At 42.7% G+C, this 21394-nt stretch overlaps 1 protein-coding gene across 3 annotated transcripts in view; it reads right to left on the reverse strand.

Moving 5' to 3' along the window:
* Positions 1–3484: 3484 nt before the first annotated feature.
* PTPRB (protein tyrosine phosphatase receptor type B) overlaps positions 3485–21394 on the reverse strand; it is a 76610-nt gene continuing 58700 nt past the window's right edge. The window contains exons 24-35 of one of the 3 annotated variants that reach the window (XR_004693330.2): positions 20900–20983; positions 20777–20794; positions 20562–20643; positions 19468–19558; positions 15837–15913; positions 13953–14087; positions 13132–13254; positions 11838–12001; positions 11350–11485; positions 6378–6498; positions 4472–4604; positions 3485–4007 (exon numbers count right to left, since the gene is read on the reverse strand). Coding sequence is in view for 1 of the 3 variants with exons in the window: in XM_035127168.2 (XP_034983059.2) it covers positions 3985–4007; positions 6378–6498; positions 11350–11485; positions 11838–12001; positions 13132–13254; positions 13953–14087; positions 15837–15913; positions 19468–19558; positions 20562–20643; positions 20777–20794; positions 20900–20983 (1054 nt within the window). In the remaining 2 variants the exon portion in view is untranslated. The remainder of the gene's footprint in view (positions 4008–4471; positions 4605–6377; positions 6499–11349; positions 11486–11837; positions 12002–13131; positions 13255–13952; positions 14088–15836; positions 15914–19467; positions 19559–20561; positions 20644–20776; positions 20795–20899; positions 20984–21394) is intronic. The other 2 variants (XR_004693331.2, XM_035127168.2) reach the window with 2 other exon arrangements.

Here is a 21394-nt window from a genome sequence, read left to right on the forward strand (position 1 = left end):
GTCAGGGATTATGGGAATTGTAGGCCAAAATATTAGGGCCAAAGTTTGGGGATGCCTGGCCTAGGGCTTGCCGATCAGAAGGTCGGCAGTTCGAATTCCTGCGATGGGGTGAGTGCCCGTTGCTCAGTCCCTGCTCCTGCCCACCTAGCAGTTCGAAAGCACGTCAAGTGCAAGTAGATAAATAGGTACCGCTTCGGTGGGAAGGTAAACGGTGTTTCCGTGTGCTGTTCTGGTTCACCAGAAGCGGCTTAGTCATGCTGGCCACATGACTCGGAAGCTGTACGCCGGCTCCCTCAGCCAGTAAAGCGAGATGAGCACCACAACCCCAGAGTCGTCCGTGACTGGACCTAATGGTCAGGGGTCCCTTTACCTTTACCATAGCTATTGAAAAGGAGTCACAGAATGTGCTGATTTGCCAGCACAGGAGCATAATGGCCATAGAAGGTGAAGGGAGGGCCACACTGGAAGGGAAGCCTCCAGTGGAATTAGATTCTATGGGATGGGGGTGGGGTGGGGAGATTTCTTCCTCAGCTGTTCCCTGCCATGCGTTTTGTAGCAGAAAAACACCTGGTTTGTAAAGTGCTAAAAATGAAGAAGCATCTGCTCCATCTGTCGCCTTGGTGACAAGAGGGTTGCACACTGGCTCCCAGTTTTTCTCCTAGCATAGACAAATGATTCTAAATTTAACTTTGATTTTCTGCTTATCTGCGCCTATGTCCAACCAGTTTAAACAGATACCTGCTGTTAACAATGGAGAGCCAAACAGCCAGAAGCCTGCTGAAGTCTTCCTATGAGTAGGGAGGCAATGGACAGAGGGGTGGCAGGTAGTGGCGGAGCAAGCCGATCGGGCACCTGGGGTGGAGTGTGTGCCCTGCACCCAGGGGTGGGGCCAGCCACCCACGGGGGCACCATGGGGCCTCCAAGGAGTCTGCCTGCCTCTTCCCACTCAGCCGCCCTGCAGCTGAGAGGCAGGCAATGGGCAGACTGTTTGGGGCAGCGCTGAGCCTGCAGGCGCTCAAGCCAACGTGTCACTCCCAGGAGAGACGTGTGGTTTGGGCGTGCTGCAGGCCCCACGGTGAGTGCTGCCCACCATTTTGTCACCCCCCCAGTGGGGATACACGGTGTGGACTGCACCCACCGCACCCCCTTGCTACTCCCCTGGTGGCAGGTCCCCTCCAATATAAATTCTGTGCTTCTGTTCAACAACCCCATGTTCTGGGCAAATTCACTGAGGGCTAAAACGGGTTTTAATCAAGTTACTACTCCTACTGAATTCTAGATGGATTACCAATAACCACATTGCTGTTTGAAAATATTAAAAAGTGTGCAGGGGTCTTCTGGCTGACCTTAACACTCTGCTTGATGAGTTTTTCCACATGTGATTGATCAGAACAGAAAAAAGAATCACAAGCTTATAACAGCAGTTACTAATGAAAGCTATGAGGCAACCACTTCACTGGGCAGCTAGCCAATGTGTGCTTTCAGTTGCCGTAATCTTAGGACCAGTTTAGGGGGGTCACATGAATCAGTCTTTACCCTCAAATAAAATGTTTGTATGATGTGTGCAAGGGGAATTGTTTCCTATATAAAACATTCACATCCCATTAAGGTTACATGGGGGAGGGGCATGTCACTTTTGTTAAGCAATTTTGGCATGGCAAATGGTCAGGGAGTTGTAGTTCAGAAACGTCTGAAAGGTCACAGGTTCCCCATCATTGAGTTGGAGGATGTAGGTCAGGGATGGGGAGCATTTGTTGTTGGACTGCACTTCCCATCAGTCCCAGGAAGCACGGCCAATGGTCAGTGATGATGGGAGTTGTAGTCCGACCAAACTAGACAGGCCACAGTGTTCCTATCCCTGCTTTTGTATGGACAGTGACCCCGTGAAAGCCTGGCAGGCTACCTCTCTTCTTGCCATCTGTGATTTAGTTGAGTCATTTTGTTGTCTGGGGCTGCAATCCTATACACAACTTACCTGGGAGTGCCATTGCCCTTAGTGGGTCTTACATTTGAGTAGGCAATGTGTAGTTTTGTGCCATAAACAAATTTCTCTGCTAATTTGCTGCTACTTGTATTTGTTTTCTGTATCCAGTTGCTTTAGCATTTGATTTTACTGGCATTGCCTTTTGACTGTAAATGCTTTCTTTCTTTTGTACATCACCTCGGGCACCTTGTCGGAAAGGAGGCATACAAACGAGGTAATTAGATGAAGTACAGCAGGGGTTCTTTGTGTGGTGTGTCCGGAAACACCACAACATTGGCTATAAATATTAATGACCTCCCTCCCTCTCTTTTTGGAAAGAAAGCAATTTGCAATGAACAGCAAGGTTTGAAGTGTTTTAAGAATGTGGCAAAATCTTGGCTATAATTCATTCTCCCTGCATATAGAGCCTTTGTCCTCCACATGTAGAGAGGATTGATGATAGTCTTTATGTCTTTTTTGGGCTGAAGACTATTTTCTATCAGATGGTCTCTCATCAAGCTCAGGATCTGTCATCAAAACCTTTTAAATCTGCTGCACAAATATTCTAGCCTTTGCATCTAAAATACATTTGTGCTGTGTAAGTGCTTATTCACTGCATGCATTTTTCAGATCAGGCTGCATATTCATTTTATAGTGAAAATATGAAGTTAAGTGTCAACAGTGGAAACAGTTCAATCTCAACTTATTGTCCCATTTAGCAACAATGTTCTATTTAATAGAACTCTTTAATGCCCAGCATCTGTTCCTATTGACCTAACATATTGCAGCATCTTCATAAAAGTGAGCCAATTAAAGCATCTGGCTGTTCTTAAAGTTGAGCAACTTTGTTCATTCCAGAGTGTCTCAATGGAAATTAATCTGATGCTGAAAAATAGGCAGTAGGCCTTGGGCGGAGAGTCATAGAGTTGGAAGGGAACCTGAGTGTTATCTAGTCCAGTTCCCTGTATCTCAAAAAGAAACCTCCAAGGAAGGTTAGTACCCTTGGGTGCACTTCATCAGGCCCCAGAGATGTGAATTCATTTAAAGTAGATAGATGTTCCATTACCACATCTTGGGCTGTAGCTCCCTCCGTGCATTGTTCATTCTGTTCTCCCCAGGTTGGGCAGTGCTTTTCTTTTGAGTGAAGAAAGAGGTAAAGTAGGTGTTCCGCTTTCTGTCACCAAATAGTTATTTATCTGTCTTCTCCATACTGTGTTAAGAGCTCATATTTGTCTTGCTTTCCCCCTTACTCTGTGCATTAGTACAGAAACAACTGAAACCACGAGTATTCTCTCCAGCTGCTTCCTCCTTGTAGTTTCCCAACCTTTAGCAGGTTTTCTGGAGCACCACCTCAGTTTCCTGTGCATCAATGAAGCTATTATCCTCAGTACCAGGTGTTCCCCTGTCACCTATAATATGACAGTGCCTTTATTGTCTCTCCCCCCCCCACAGGATTGCAGTCTTAAATATTACTTAAAACCCTGATGTCTTCAGAAGTCTAAAGAACATGACGTGCACAGATGAATGGAAACTGATATCACAGTTCACAAGGTATGAAATCTGCATGCTTTTGCAGCTCTTGAATGATCAATATTTTTTAACCCTTAACAATATAGATGCAAGGAGGAGCTAGTCTAGGTTTGCTGGTTGCCCACCCATGCCTGTAAGTGTTTTTGCAGTGTAGTGTTACACTTTTTTGTCTCATGCTTAAAAACCTGCTACTTATTCAGCAAAAGATAGTTTATAGGGAAGAATTCATTAAAATAACTTTAGCATGGAAAAATAGTATTATCTGAAGCTTAATATAAACATTATAGATAAAATACATATTTACATAATAGCAAAGTACATTTATATACAACAATATCTATTATATTTAAATTATATACTTTAAAAATGTCACCAGACTAATAAATTATACACAGTATCAAACATGTCTGGCACTTCTGTAGTGCATAAAGTATTTTTTTTAAAAAAAACACAACAGATACAACTGCAACGAGCAGGAATCTGTTGGAGCTTTAGTGCCTTGAATAAACAGCATCTGAAACAAAAAGAAAACGGAAGTTAGGAAGGGCACACAGAATGGTTTTGTTTTCGTATTTCCAGCACCAGCCTGTAAACATGTCCTTATGAAAGTACTAGAATGATATAGATAGCTGGAGACCAGAATTGTGTCTCTATGCAAAATAAGAAAACGGCAACTGTGCCTTAGAACAACAAGACAGAACAGTCATATATTTTTTTTTTCTTGACAGGACTCCTGCCTTTTTAACGCTAATAGAACATTGCCCTATAAATCTTTTAAATAAAAACAAATAACAAAACCAAGCTATATAAAAAGCAGAAATTGAGGAAAGAAAACTCCTTTTGGCATACAAGTACTGTGATGAGGTTAAACCTTTCCTGGATTTCTGCTTATCATGCAGCTCTTAAAGGACATATGCTCTGCAATGGGGTGGGGGTGGGGAGGTAGCCATATTAGTATCATCTATACTACAGACTTACAGTGCAGTTCTAAACTTGTCTACTCAGATGCAAGTGTTGCATAGTTTTGTAGCACTTCCTCCCATCTGGAGTTACAGCTTTGAACTGGTTAAGCCATCGTTCCTTACCCCAGGGAACTCTGGGAACTTTAGTTCTGTGAAAGGGGAAAAGGTTCTTAAAAATAATATCTTTTTCAGGGCAGCCATCTTGGTACTCCCCAGATGTTATAGACTTCAATGGTCGGGGAAGATAGGAGTTAGAGTCTAACAACAAGTCTGTTTGGTGGCTTTCACCAGTGCTGTAAATAATCTATGCTCTGGAGAGTTGGCATACACATGTGTTGAAAACAATTCTAGCAGGGAATTAGCAGAAATCTTTATAATTCATATACAGTAGTAGGATCAGTTTTTTGCCGGGGGGGGGAGCTATGGCAGTTAAATTGGCATAAAACACCCACACATTTGTACCTATGAAACAGCAATAAGATTCAAACTGCAAACCCTTGCAAAGGAACATCCATTAATCTTCTAAATAAATCTAAATCAGGTATAGTTATCATGCCTCTGGAGCAGCCACCCCCAAACTGCGGCCCTCCAGATGTTTTGGCCTACAACTCCCATAATCCCTAGCTAGCAGGACCAGTGGTCGGGGAAGATGGGAATTGTAGTCCAAAACATCTGGAGGGCCGTAGTTTGGGGATGGAGTTTTGGACTAAACCTTCCTTCAGCCCCAGCCACCATGGCCCAGGGATGAAGAGAGTTGTGGTCTACAACATCTGGCTATTCTTGAACAAAATAGAGGCTTAAAAAATTGTCAGTATGGGTAAAAAATTAAATAAAGTTTACTGGGCAGTTAGCTGCAGAATAGTCAGATATTCTGGGAATCTGCCACCACAGAACTGATTACTATACAGGACTCCACTATCAAAAATTGATAAGAAGGCTTTAGTAAATCCTCTTGCTATGACTTCCTACACTGGAGCAAGATGTCAAGCAAAGAAAGTGATGGAAGGACAAGGCAGGCTATTCTTATCAAGATCATTTGTTTAGTACAGTAAATATGTCTGGTATTTTATTAGCACAATATATTCTCCCTTCTCCAGAAAGCCTAAAACCTCAAAAGGCAGCAAAATGCTATTCTATGGCATAAAATATAGCATATGAACATATCACACACGAAGGGAAACACATTAAGCCTGTAATGGAGCCTTCAAGTACAGCCCATGAAAAGTTGAAAGAACTAGATCAGGTATCCCCAAACTGCAGCCCTCCAGATGTTTTGGCCTACAACTCCCATGATCCCTAGCTAACAGGACCAGTGGTTGGGGAAGATGGGAATTGTAGTCCAAAACATCTGGAGTGCCAAAGTTTGGGGATGCCTGAACTAGATGGTGTTTAGAGATGCCTTGAATGGCGGGGATTTCTTTCAAATAATAGAAAGGTCAAGTTGGAGGACAGTAATAAACTACTATATTCATGAGATTTCATTCAAAGTTCTGGGATGTAAATTCTCAACTTTTTCAATGGGAGTAGACTGGTTTAAATGAAAACATTTAATCCTGTGTTGTGGTGGACTGCGCAATAACAGCACACATATAAGAAATATCAGGGAGTTGTAGGTTCAAAGGAACTGCATGAACAACTGAAGAAAAACAAAATGAGGGTTAATGCTCAGAACCATCTTGCTTCTGAAGGCTGCTTTCCTTCTTAGCTCATGATACCTTCTTGCATGTAAGAAGCAGATTATATTATTCACCATCTATTGCCAGCTCTTTTAACAAAAGTCCCAGGTTGTGTGCTGACATTCAAAATTGCAATCTTTATATTTACTGAAAGAGATGGCTTGCTTTTGCTATAGGTACCAGTTATAACTTTATTATGTGTAACAACATTATAACGTATTTTTAATCTTAAAAAAACATCCTTACCTCTGTGATACTCTGGATTCACATTTTCATATATTGGAAACAATGGGTTTTCCTGTTCACTGCGTAGTTTTCTTGCTCTTAAGACATCTCTCACACATTGATGTAAATACGCATACTGACACTACAATGAAGGAAGAGAATGTGTCAAGATGAGGAAAAAATGTTTTTTCAGGTCTTCCTTTCCTAGTGATAGGAGAACATATTTGTTCAGGTCATTTTGGACTTTCTGAACCAATATATGAACCAGAAAACACCTTTCCTGGGGAAAAACCCCCACACTACTGTATTGTATGAATTTTGCATTTCCATTCTCTAACCAAACCATATTAAAGAGAGAGCATGCATTGGGTGCAAATTGCTTGCAAAAAAATCATATAATAGATAAATCTGTGTGTATTAGACATGCACACAATATTGTCTTATGAATTTTCATGCAGCTTCTTTGAAAATTGCAAATGTGCACTGAAACTAGATAAGCTGAATTTAAGATCTGAAAAATGAGAAACGGAGAGAAATCAAAATTGACAGATCCCTCTCATCTCTTGACACCAATCAACACCTGAATCATTAAGGTGTGTGTGTGTGGGGGGGGGGAGAGTCTGCTTCCTAATAAGGCAGCTTAGTGTGCTTCCTAATAAGCTAGGCTTAGAGAGCCTTTTGCAGCTGGCTTATTAGGATGGGAATTCCTCTTATCCAAGTGTTCTCTTTCCCCCATAATTTAAGGTGTTAAAGGGACAGAATTCCTAATAATTGAATGGACTGGAGGCATTGGGGTTGGATGACATACCACCAGACTGGAATGGAATGTTAGCTTCCCACCATGCACACCACATTAGATGGTTCAGAATGGTTGTTCCTGCCCTGGGCTTGACTTCTGCAACGGTACTAGATTATAGAGCATGAAGGGGGAGGGGGGATTTTCCCACTGTTTATTTCAACATCCACCTGTAGGTTTTTGCTAGCCCCCCAACATGCTATGAAATATTGGCCTCTTGATCCAGAAATGTACAAGTGAGGAGGGCCTAATTGGTGCATTGCATGACTGCACAGTACATTTTAGTCTATAGCCATGCTAGGTAGATCTGAAAGGTCCATTTCCTTGAAGTAGCAAGTCACCAAATCTCAACCTTGGCAGTAAGACTGTGGAGGCCTTTTTTGCCGCCTCCCTATTCTGCTTGGATCATAGTAAAGTTCAAACACATCTAATGTTGAATTTTGAATGTAATGAAACAACTGAAAACCATCCAATCATCTTCTCACTTTTATACCAGATAACAGGAATATTATTGTAAATCCCATCTAAAAATAAATTAGTTCACTCTTCTAACTAGGAAGGAATAATATCCCTGTTAGTTAATTCAATTAAGAATAATGCATGTATATTTGATTTTCATCATCTTAATGGTAGTAATATTTTTCCAGAGTGATGCCAGCCTTGTGACTAAGGCATCTTTTTTTTCTTTTTTTTTGCAATGCAATCATTTTTAGTGCCTACATGGAAAAACTCCCCCACAATTATAACATAGGCTTCTCAGCTTTGCCTATTAAAAACCTTAAGCCTGAACTTTTTAGAGCATCTCATTTATTAGGAAGCACTTGGATTTTTCATTATGATCCAAGAAACAGTGCTAAGCACAGTCTAAGTCTCTGTATTGTAAGAGACACACAGGAATTTGTAGATGGCTGTAACCTGACAAATTAAACAGACCCCGATTCTGATACCGCTGGAATAGTCCCTCTCTCATTGTGCCTGGTTGGAGGGGAGGGATACATTCCCAACATCCAAACAGGAAGAATTTAAACTAATGAAGGCTTGCAGGATCCCAGACTACAACACTGAACTTTAACAATCCACTCTCCCAGTTCTGCTACTCTTCATGTTTAATTGTCCCCCCACTCCATATTTCTAGCATAATAGGACTTTCCCATCCCATTTGTCCTTCTGTTTGTTCCCTCCCCTGTTCTCTACCAGTGAGATGTACTGTAATTCTTTATTGTGGCTGATAAGTGCAAACTGTTTAATTGCTATTTGCTGAGGTTTAACTTCACTGTTTACTATTAGATTCTGATGGATTGCTAAGAGCTGTTCGGCAGTGGAATTTGCTACCAAGGAGTGTGGTGGAGTCTCCTTCTTTGGAGGTCTTTAAGCAGAGGCTTGACAGCCATATGTCAAGAATGCTTTGATGGTGTTTCCTGCTTGGCAGGGGGTTGGACTGGATGGCCCTTGTGGTCTCTTCCAACTCTATGATTCTATGATTCTAAATGTTGCTTTGCTTGATATGTTGCTTATTTTAAAGTTATTGTGACTTTTTATATTGGATCAGATTGTAACTATTAGGCTGGATCTAGACACATCAAAGAAGCGTTTCAGTTAAATGCGCTGTAAACTTTGTATGCGAAACCGGCTTAGCAAAAATGAAACTCCACAGTACCCAACTGGTGTCAGTCTTAGAATGCATAAACAATGCATATAAAGCAATTTTTATTTGCCAATTTAGCTGAGTCCTTAATGTTTGTTTAGGTTTTTATGTACTGTATGTTGGAAGCTGCCCAGAGTTGCTGGGGCAACCCAGCCAGATGGGTAGGGTATAATTATATTATTATTTTACTGGTGCAAGGCACATATTTTCCTGGACTTCACAGCATAATGCTGTGATGGTTCCAAATAGGGGCTTAATATTGCAAAGATGTCCTTCAGATATTGCAAATGGGAAGCTGGCATCAGGGTGGTGTTTTGTTTTTTTAACTTGCCTTATTTTACACTGAAACTCCAGATTAAATGAGGAAAAAATATTAGCTGGTATGTTGATGCCAGCAATGGCATCTAGACTAGACAAACAATCAAATATGCATGCACAAGTAGCACCTATCCCTATCTGGAAGCACCCTGATTGCAAGGATAGCAAGTGTCCTCACCAACAACAGTAGCACCAACCTCTGGGAACTGTCTGGCACTGCAGTAAAGCCACTAGTATCATAGCTCACTTTGGGTTATCCTGTCACTGCAATACCTCTTAAGAGAGCACAGAAATGTACACACTGCTTTTTTCTTTCTTTTCTAGTATCTCTGGTTAAATAGCATTATGTGACTCACCCCCCCTCTCTCTCTCTGTGTGTTTTAAATTAAAGAATTGTGCTTTCATCTTGTTTTATTGCCCACTTGTGAACAACATGTTGGGAAGAGACGGATCTCTTCTTCCCAATACCATAATAATGAATGATGGCAGGACCTGCTTGGTAAATAAATAGAACACACTAAAAGTCATCTCTCCCTCTGACCTTGAAGCTTCCAAGTAATAAGCTCACAGATAAGTATCTACATCTTCAGTTGTATATCCTCCTTTATCCCTGGCTGTTTGTCTGATGGTTTTCTAAGCACTCATACACAGAGCTCCTAAGTATGTCTCGTCTTTTGAACCATTGTCTACCCCACTAAGCCTAATGCTCTGAAACACTGACCCTATTTCACCCGTGGAGGGGGGGGGAAAATCCTAGTTATTTGTCTGAAGCATTTCCAGAGTGCCTGTAAATTACTGTCTATATAAATGGATAGCGAAATAGGCACTTCCCCAGAGCTGGTGAAAATTGCTTTCACTTCCCTCATTGTAAAGGACTACATTTCTTGTGAGGCTGCTGTTAGGGAGCAAGTACACCCCCCTCCTATTCTGAAAAGTTAAGTAATTAAGCTGCAGCAGCTACTGATTGTTTTGTAGTACCAGCATTCATCTGTGCAATACTGAAGGTGTACAAAAAGGAGCGAAGAAAGGAGAAGGGGGGGGGGAAGCTCCTGTTGAAGTGCAGCTAGCTAGCATCATGGGAGATAAAAGGTACTTAAGGGACTGCTGTACAAGCAAAGCTTTGTTATAGGACGGGTGGCTGGATAGCCATAGAAATCCAGACATTACATGAGAGCTCAGCACTTTTAGGAAATGATGCATGAGGTCCAAGAAGACAAAGAGGGATGAGCTAAGGCCTAGATGATACATTGGCTCAGTAATCTGTGCCCTTAAGTGCAAGGGGATTGAGTGGGGGGACGGACGACTGAATCATGACCCTAGTGTGGGAAGCAATAGGCTTTACCCAATTGCTAATTGGGATTGTCAACCCCCCCAAAAAACACCCCCTGCATCAATATGCATGGGGGGCAGGGAACGTTCCATTTCCTTCAGTGGTGTTCTAATAATGCAATCTGAGATCACAGCAGGGAACAGAGACTCTGGCCCTAGAGGAAAGTTACCTGTGCCTAGCTTACCTTTGCTAGCTGACTTCCTCCCATAACTGACAAGCAGTTGCTGGCTGACAAGCAATTTATTTATTAACTTTGTATACCACCTTTCATTTGTACACAGCATAAAAATGCAAGATTAAAACACACAAAAATGAGAACAGCTTATCTATGCTAGCTGACCACCTACCATAGCTGATTAGCAGTTTCTAGCTGACCAGCAATTTGAGAGGCGAGGGAGAAGATATAGACTTGAGGAAAGAAGGGCGCAAGGAGGAAAAGGAGCTGGGAAACCTCACACATGGTCTAGAGCCGTGGTTCACAAAGTGGGGCAATTCGAGAATGAGTTAACAACAGTTAATGGCCTCTTAGGCTTCCTCCATGTGAATAGGAGTTCACTTTTGAATGATAAGAATTATATGTCACAGGGTGGGGGGGCATCAGGATTTTAGTGATGCTTAGGTGGGGCATGGCCAAAAAAAGGTTGGGAACCACTGGCCTAGAGGCTTATTTCTGTTGAGAGCAAGGGGGAGGGTGGAAACAAGCAGAGTTTTGGGAGGGCTGGTGAGGGAAAGGGCTTGTGGGAAGGTCAAGTTGCAATGGCTGCTGCTGCAGCACCAGAACCTCACCCAAACCAGAAGAGTGTGTTGGAATTTCATACATTGGTTTGAACCAAACAATTCAATTTTTAGCGAGGACTCTCCGGTTATTGTGGTATGATAATAGTGGCATCCTAATAATGCTTACCTCTGTTTGGACCATGTGGACCCTGTGAAGCCTCAGATCATGCACAGCCCCGTAAATATCCACGGAATCTTTTGAATCCAACTGCTGAAGAATTCGATCCAGTGCAATAAAGGTGCCTGTTCTTCCAACTCCAGCGCTGAAAAAGAATACAGAAACAGTATGTCTCCTGATTTGCTCCTCCTCTGGCTAGTACTAGACACAGGAGGCTCAAGCTGAGCTCTCATTTGTATCTCCATCTTTTCAATCCTTTGTGTTTTAACTGAGAGAAGCAGGGAAACTTCTCAGTGCCACCCACCGGCAAAATGGTTGGAAGAATGGTCTCTTGTTAGGTACACTTTGCACATGGAGAAGACTTAAACTTCCAGTTGGCTACCAGAAGTCCTACCTGTTCAATGATACTGGAAAGCAAATGAAAGGCAAATACTTTTTGATGCACTCTCGCCCACCCCCCCAACCCAGTCTTCAAAGCACTGTTGTCCTGCTAATACCTGCAGTGTACTATGGTTGGTCCTGCACGGGGTGTTCGGTTGATATAATCTCGTACTGTTCTCACAAACTGGATGAGGGACTGGGTGGTTTCCGGTACACCATGGTCTGGCCACACCGTGTAATGGAACTGACGAATGAGTCTAGAGGAATCAAGCTGCTCTTCCTATAAGGCCAATTGACAGTGGAGGGGGAAATTAGTCATGGAAAGCAGACAATATACACCACTGATTATCTCTGCTGAGTATCAGAGGGCAGGTTCTCACACTGTACAGATAAGGGAGGTGTGGGGAACCTTTGGCCCTCCAGAGGTTGCTGAACTTCAACTCCCACCATCCCAAGCGATCATGCTCAATGGCCACAGATGAAGGCAGATGTAGTTCAGCAACATCTGGAGGGCCAAAGCTCACTCCCACACCTGAGATAAGGGATGACACTTGGCTTTTTATTTCAATTGTAAATAGCTCTCAGTCAGACCAGGAAACAAAAAACAGAGAAAGATCTGGCAGGTAGGTATAAGTTTATGACACAGCAGCAACCAGGCCATATTTGCCACACACTAGTCAGATCTAACAGTTCAAAGTGTTAGCTGGGACACAGGTGGCACTGTGGGTTAAACCACTGAGCCTAGGGCTTGCTGATCAGAAGGTCGGCGGTTTGAATCCCTGCGAAGGGGTGAGTTCCCGTTGCTTGGTCCCAGCTCCTGCCAACCTAGCAGTTCAAAAGCACGTCAAAGTGCAAAGTGCAAAGTGCAAGTAGAAGGTAAACAGCGGGAAGGTAAACGGCGTTTCCGTGTGCTGCTCTGGTTCACCAGAAGCGGCTTTGTCATGCTGGCCACATGACCTGGAAGCTGTACGCCGGCTCCCTCTGCCAATAATGCGAGATGAGCGCGCAACCCCAGAGTCGGTCATGACTGGACCTAATGGTCAGGGGTCCCTTTACCTTTACCTTTAGTCAGATCTAACAGTTCAAAGTGTTAGCTGGAAGTTGGGTGCTCGCTCCATGCTGTGACAGTAGAATGATATCTGCATGCCTTTTCAAAACACAAACATACTCTCTTGTTGTTGCATTGTAATGTGAGAAACAGCTTCCACAGAGCAGTTCTTACATGCTTACTCGGAAGTAACTTCCATTTTGTTTAGTGAGACTTACTCCCAGATAAATAAGTATAGGATTGGGGGACTCCTAGTCTTTAACTTCTGTCACAAGGAACCAGATGATTATGTAATAATCAGTCTCTGCCAGTATAACTTTATTTTTGAGGAAAGCTTGCTAAAATAGTTATACTATACTTACACTGCAAACCTTAAACTCTCTTATTGTCCATTCTGGGAGCACTGACTCAGATAGCATCTGGACTATTAAGTCTCCATAATATAAGGAGTCCTGATCAAAGGGCCAGTAATGGTCACATTTCACCTAAAGAAACAAAGAAGAGTCTGCTTTTACTATCAGAAGAATAAATTTACCTTTATGCGTATATTCCCTTTGGTAATCAATAAACAAAAATGACAAAACATAACATCAGTTGATGTGAATTCTTTATATTTAACTTTAAAAAGGCCCAGCAAATTATATACAATTATATACAATTACATGGATGGCACAAATTATGATATATTCTAGAAGCATAGTGCAGATTTGATCAGGATGCAAATTACAACTGTAGAATGCTAGGGTGCTTTCAGACAGAGGGTTTTTAGTGCTGCCCACTCATTATTCTCCCACAGTAAGCCACGTAACTAGCCATGCTTCAACAGGTACATCCTGCTATCTTCTGTCATGTCAATGTTCACTCATTTCTTATGGGGAAAAGGGTAGCAATTTCACATTAAAACGATAGCTGTCCTGTGCACCAATAGCATCGCTGATCCACACCCTGCCTTCCTTCTGAAAGACAATCACATCAGCACACTGATCTGCCACTGGAGGACTAATGGCTCCAAGCCAGAAGGCTACTTGGATGATCTTCTGTAGATCTTTTCATGCATGTGTCGTGAAGCTCTTTACACAATGTAGAATGCAACATGTCCTGACCCTGGCCGGGTTATCTCAAGTGCTAATGTGAGATATAGGTACATATATGTAATCAAGAAACAGGAAAGCTATTTACTCACCCGACCCTTCTCAACACATTGGGTTACCATGACAACATTGTGAACATTCTGTTCCCATGCCATTTTCCAGAAATCATCCTTTGTGCCGGGCAGAGGTCCTTGAGTTGCGATATATTCCCTGCGAAAATTATTGCCCTGCCAATTTAGAAACCTATGATTAGTTTAGATAGTGTCGTAGTATGCAGGGGCATCTCTCTTGGATAACTGGCTTTAAAGCACAGTGCTGAAGGTCGCTTTGAGGCTTAAGAGCAGTAAGGTGATTGGAGAAGAGAAAGAGAGAATGTGTCAGTGCATTGAATCACAGGGATCAAACGGCACTCTACTCCAAGCACCATGCCGCAAAACAATACCATCCATTCCTCACCAGCCAATCGTCTTTGCCCTCTCAAGATCAACTCACACAATGCAAAACAGAGAATGATGCAAGGAGAGAGCAGGCTTTTCTTTAAAAGATGCCTGAAGGACAAATAGCTCTGGGTAAAAAAAAGACTAACGGTTTTGAAATTAAAAAACAACAGCAACCACTCTGGCCCAGATTATGAGCAAAGCCTATCCACTGATTCTTCCCAAGGAAAATGTTACTGTTGTGTCAATTCAGTTTACCCAGCAACTTGCATCTTGTTGGGAGATATTTATTAGCTCCTCTTGTTCATGTTATCTGTATTGTACTAGGCCTGTCTTTACCAACCTGCTGCCCTCTGGCTGTTTCAGACATTTCCCATCAACCCCAGGCAGCATCAGCAATGGCAAGGGATGATGGGAATTTGAGTACAAAGCATCTGGGGAGCACTGGCATGACCAAAGCTGTTCAAATCCCTCATCAGTCCTCAACATTAGGTGAAATTTGGCCACCGGTCCCTTTCTTGCCTACCTCATAGGTTTATTGTGAGAATAAAATGGGAAAAGGAGAACCATTATGCCACCAGAAGGATGGGCATGATCAATAACAACATAAATAATATCCTAAACTGGGATGTCATGGCAACAAAGTCACCCAATTAATTCATCAAGGTCTTCTGGAGTGTTCACAAATATAATTACAATAGATGACAGAGTGAAAATCTTAACACTGAGTGTTCACAACAGTATAGCTCAGGCATCCCCAGACTGCGGCCCTCCAGATGTTTTGGCCTACAACTCCCATGATCCCTAGCTAACAGGACCAGTGGTCGGGGAAGATGGGAATTGTAGTCCAAAACATCTGGAGGGCCGAAGTTTGGGGATGCCTGGTATAGCTCATTGTCCTTCAGCCTTGGGTCTCTGAATCCCCCATGATTGGCTAAGCAGTTTGAGGATGATGGGAGATGCTGTCCAACAATACAGGGGAACCCATGGTTGAAGAACCCTGGTCTACCTTATAAGAGGAAAGCAAAACGTAAATGTGACTTAGGAAAACACTAATACAGGAATTAGAAACCAGATCACAGGTTGTGGGAGGAAGATAGACCATCACGGATAGGACATTATTTGGTGATCTATGGATCTGGAGGTATTCTGCCATTTATGACAAATGAGAGTGTAATCTTTGCCAGTTGTGCTTTAATGTAAGATATGCATGCTTTCAATATGAAATACAATTTTGGGCACTGTGTGCCAAACAGTTGTACCTATCCGTAGAGGTTCCACAAAGACAGAGATATTTAAAAAGTTGTTCTTGGCTTATTCTAATGCTGCTCACACAAAGCTACAGAAAGCCCAGAAAATGGCCTTAAGTGATTACTGAATTTCAATTCTATGGCAGCCAGTCAGGCACAATTTTCAGAATTTGGATTGTAAGTATAACGGCTGGGTATGAGGATTAGAGGTTTATGAACTTGAGTAAAGATTGCTGTCAAATATCCAATTTTTAAAAGGGCTGCAAAAAGGAAGCACAGAGTCACTTACTGGGATGTAGCTTGCATTGATATAGTCAGAGCATGGGTCATCATCTACATTTGAAAGTTTCACTCTCGTTGTGTCGTCTGTGGAAGAGATTCATTGCAAAAACATTTTCACTATTGGTTCCCTTAATTTTAATAAATGCATAACAATGAATAAGTACCGACAGTCAAGGTGTGAATCTAAATATTCAGTTGTATGTAGCAATGATGGTCTATATTTATTCAGTATGTTTCATCTAGGCATGCTAGAAATGGGGGCCTTGAATTTATTAATTGGGAGACAAATCATGCTGATGACTCTAAAGATTAAACAAAAAATGCATTAGATTATTATTATTATTTTAATTCACAAAGTTTTCACCGCCCCAAAATCGCTAGTGGCTGAGGTTCTGGTAAGTAACAAAAGTGGTAAAACTACATATAATATTGTGAGGATGGAAAAGCCCTTTCCTTTGTTTTTGCTTCCAATGCTGCTCTGGATTTGCCCCGTTATCAGAGCCAAGAATGAGCCTGGGTGCAAGCCAGAATTTGCAACATATGACAGCAACATGGAACTATGGAAAGTAATACCCAAGAGTGAAAAGGACAATGGGTTAATTAGACATCATTTTGCATCCAAGCAATTTCCCTTCTGTCTTGACTGCACACCTGTGGTTCCCTATGAGGACTTAGCATAGGAGAGACTTGAGTGCCATTTGGCTTGCAGATGCAGTGAGCAAGCACAACTGGGATTTACAAACCCCAGTGGGCAGCAGCAGTTGGCGGGTGGTTTAGGCAGGGAATAACTGCACCTGGCTTCTGAATGGAGAGCGCTACTGCCGCTTACCAAGAGGAAGAGGGGTGAGGCATGGGAGGCTCAGCACAGTGTGGGAACTGTGGTGTGGCAGCCGGAGTGTTGGATTGCCTCCATTGCCACACCCACACTGGGCTCTTCATGCTTTGTCCCTCCCCCTCTTGGTAAGTGGCAGTGATACTGTTCATTCAGAAGCCGGTTGAACAATGCTGCCCTGCCCAACTGCTGCTAGCGGCAGATATCTAAACCCCAAATCTGTGCTATCATAGAAGGAATAGGCGCTTATTAGAAAGGATAGTTATTCTGTGCTATAATGTGATGTGTCCTGAAACTATAAGCATCTGCAGCAGGCACCACCAACCTTTCACCCTCCAGACTACAATTCCCATCATCCCTGACTACTGGTCCTGTTAGCTAGGGATCATGGGAGTTGTAGGCTAAAACATCTGGAGGGCCGCAGGTTGGGGATGCCTGATCTACTTCTTATTTTCTTCCAATGTATGCTCACCTCTACCACACAGAACTATCCTCTTCATCAGGGGTGGCCAACACCCAAGAGACTGCGATCTACTCACAGAATTAAAAACTGGCAGTGATCTACCTCCTTTTGGTTTTTTTTTAAGGAAGGAGAGCCCTTTTTGTTGAGCTTCTTTTAGGGAGGAGGAGGAGGAAAGACCCCGGTGCAGGGAAAAGTTGTTGAGCTTTTTTCAGGGAGGAGGAAATTCAAGCCTAAGCTCAAGGGAGAAAGGGGAACAGCCACTCACCAACAGATCGCTGGGGAAACAAACAGCCTCACTGAGTAAACTCCCAGTCTTCTGTTCTACAGATTGTGCAACAATGGAGGGTGGGGCTGGATTCTATTTTACCTACATTAGGGAAAGGGACCCAGCGAACGACCGCAATCTACCAAAACCTCCCAGGGATCTACCAGTATATCTTGATCGACCTCTTGGACATCCCCGCTCTTCATAGTTATTTAAGAACAACCATTTAGTACAGGCATCCCCAAACTGCGGCCCTCCAGATGTTTTGGCCTACAACTCCCATGATTCCTGGCTAGCAGGACCAGTGGTCAGTCCAAAACATCTGGAGGGCCAAAGTTTGGGGATGCCTGTACTAAATGGTTGTTCTTAAAGTTTGGGGATGCCTGATTTAGTAGAATGGCCGTTTAGGGGGGGAAAGGATTCCTGGGCCTTTAATAGTTGTGCAGAAGAAGGAATTTCAACATGAAAGTCACACCTGCAGAATTTCCCCCTGTTACACAACAGTTAAAGGTGGAGGAATCTTGTCCTCCTTTTTATCTGGCTGCCCTCTCTTTTGGTGAAATATAGTAGCTGAAAACTCTCAGAAGCACGATGCACAAATATGGATTTGGAAATTAATTCTTACAGGCAAATATACAGTACTGGGAATTATTCCAATTGGCTGCCAAACCTCTGATTAGCTAAGGCAGGAATTGACAATATAGAGGAAATATACATGTAGATTTTTAGATGTGTCACCAGGCTATTTCTTTTGTATCTTATATAATGGACAATTTTATAACAAAGCCAGTGAACCAGGATTCAGTGTTCCTTAGGTTTGTGCAAGAACATCTCCATGTGTTCTGGTGTTTCTTTTTCCTGACTGCAGTTCCTCATACTACTGGATGGCCATACTGGATGGCTTTGGAGCAGCTTTCAGCTTTCAGCTTCCAGCTTTCAGATTTTGAGTTTCTTGGGACACTTCTTTAGGCAGCAGAAGGTACAAGAGGGTGCAAGGAGGGGAGAAATGATGAGCTGATTCTTCCATGACTCCAAGATCAAGGAAGAAAGATAGATGGAGGAGCGGTCAGCATATAGACATGCCCAGCTGTTGAGGTTTCCCTGTTTAGAGAAGTTTTTAATGTGTGACATTTTAATGCATTTTTAATCTTTGTTGGAAGCTGCCCAGAGTGGCTGGGGAAACCCAGCCAGATGGGCGGGATACAAATAATTATGTTGTTGTTGTTGTTGTTGTTGTTGTTGTTGTTGTTGTTGTTGTTGTTGTACATCTTCTCTCTGATCACTTAAACTGACCCTTCAAAAAGATGTCATGGAAGATTAGGTTGACACCTTTACCAGTTACGATGAGGGAGGCTGTTCCTCGTATCTTGGCTATTTGACTTGGGAGTCCTCGCTGTCCCAGTACATGTTCCCAAAACATGAGAGAGCATACTATGGAGATCCTGTTCTTACTGCTATTCTCTTCTCTACATGTTTCAGTAGAGTTCTTAGAGTTTGTAGATGAAAAAACACATTCACTCTTTGAAAATGCATCCTACTTTCATTTGTTCTGTGTTCTAAAGTCATGGACCATTAATCTTTCTGTGGACTTTGAATTTATTCTGATAGATAAAAGAAAAATCTACTGCCTACCAAATCAGTAATGTTGGTTGAGTGATTTATGGACGTATTAGAACAGGTTCGGTTTCTGGTTTTTTTTGAGCAAATACTAAACTCCGCTGTTTGTCTTTTGGCTGATCACATAAAACCAATCATGCATGCAAAGGTTGCTATTTATTGCTACATCTGCCTACCATCAACAGTGACAATTCAGCAAAATTGCTTTAACGGCTGAAGCCTTTCATAACCAAGATGAACATTATTAGTCACTGCACTTTGGGTGCGAAGTGAGGGAGTTCTCTCATTATGCGACCTGCAGTATGAATATCAAAGGGTAAGACCCCTTGAAGGGAGTGGTGGTTTTCTGCCAGGTAGAAGTACTGGGGTGAAGGATCTACCACATTTCCTGTCTCTCTTATTCTTGCTGAAAAGATGTAGGAAGAGGAAAAGAAAAGGCTTGCTTCCAGCAGGAAACTTACAGGGCAATATATTATTGTATCGATTTTTCCCTCTGTTCTCTGGCAAAAGTGCTATGTCACACAATTGGTTTCGACCCACTTCCTTTAGATCCTGTAAAACCCAAAAGAAAGGAAAGGGGGAGATGAAAATGGTTAAATTATATTAATATATGGTCTCTATAGCATGCCAGCTATTCAGGGCTAAGGGATGGGAACAGATGTGTGATTGAATTCAAGCAGTTCTGGATTTGTGCCAAGTACCAAGTGGTTGAAGCCTTTGCTCCTCCACCTCTCCAAGGCAATTTCTAGTGCTAAGCTACTATACAACAGAGCCACTTCTCATCATGCCAGATGAAGCTGTTGCTTGGAAACTTGGGAATTTGCTTAAATATATGTGAATAATAAAGACTTTGGAGGCTGACATGCAATGTATTGTCCATAGAGGATCAATCTGGAAATCACAAGAAAGGAACGTGATGTTCCCACTCAGGTCCTGCTTGCAGGCGCCCTTCCTACCCCTTGCCCCCCACCATAGGCAACTGGTTGGCCTCTTGAGAACAGGATGCTGCACACGATGGGCATGATCCAGGATGGCTCTTCTTAATCAGATTGAGAGGGGATACCCGAGGGCAATGTACATAGATGGATGAGCTGCACTGCTCAGAGACCCAATGAATGTCAACCAAGAGTGGGAAAGCACCCTATATACATACTGTTGGGTACTGCTGAGTAGAAACAGCAGAGAGGGAACAAACCAGTCTGAGGAACAAACAGTGCACAGTGATATTCAGCAGCCACTTCAGGTCAAAATGCTGATATAAACAGTTTGTGTTGGTTGCTGAAAACTGTTGAGGAAGGACCCCAAAATGGCACCTGCATTTTTTAGCCTAGGCCTTAGAGCCCTATTCCACTGATACCTCCCGCTGGCACCTGCTGCTATCTATGTCATGTCCCTTCCCATCCTGATTCCCAAGCAATGCAACCTTTTCTCCCTGTGTGTGTCAAAAGTCACTGATCTGGTCTCTTTTAATATGACTGGCCTTGAGTCAATGCATTGTGAATGATAGCCAGATGTACCTGAACAGCCCATTCTTTTCACTCTGTTTGGTCCTTACCTCATATTCCTTTGACAGGAGGTAGTTCGAGTCTGCTTGGAGTTTGGTGAAGTGCATTTCAAACTGACTGACTTTTACTGGGCTAAAACATTCAAAGCAGGGCGTGGGGAGGGGCAAGGAGAGAAAGAAAACACCATACGTCAACACATTATTAAAACAAAGAGCCAGTATTTTTCCAACTCAGTAGAAAGGAATGACTTAGCATTGGCTCTTACCTGGACATTTTCCGGCTCCTTCAGGTTATTTGGAAAGAAAGAAAAAGAAAGAAAGAAAGGGTCAGATGGCGATTAGACAGACTGCATTGTCCAATGATGCCAGTGCAAGCACTTTGACCTTACCCTTTTTGTCCCAAGTTCAGGTGAACAGAGAGCGGCCTGTCCCTGCGAATGCTCATTCTCACCGTTGGTCTTTCATGGCCACTACTGCAACACAAGAAGTTGTCAAGTGTTTGTTACATCTAGTGCCCTAATAAGGGAGAAATGTTGCTTTGCCCTGCCACAACAGCCACCTCCTGTGGCCAAAAGCAAATCATGTCCGTTTCAAGACAGGATCATTGCAACATCGCACTCTATTTTTCTGTGTGATGCTGCTGCTTTGCACATGATGCACCTCCTCTTCAAAGCACAGTAGCAGCATTAAGGCTGCAATCTTGCTCCTTATATTGACCAATAAATATTGTAGCAAATCTATCTGCCATTCAAGATTCAAATACACACACACACACACACAGAGAGAGAGAGAGAGAGAGAGAGAGAGAGAGCGCTTAGGACCTACAGTACTGAGGAATAGCTTCAAAAGGTGCAACTATAAAATTGTAGTTCTTGCATTTACAG

Source organism: Zootoca vivipara, chromosome 10 (genome assembly GCF_963506605.1).
Source record: "Zootoca vivipara chromosome 10, rZooViv1.1, whole genome shotgun sequence".
In the NCBI taxonomy this organism is placed as follows: Eukaryota; Metazoa; Chordata; class Lepidosauria; order Squamata; family Lacertidae; genus Zootoca; species Zootoca vivipara.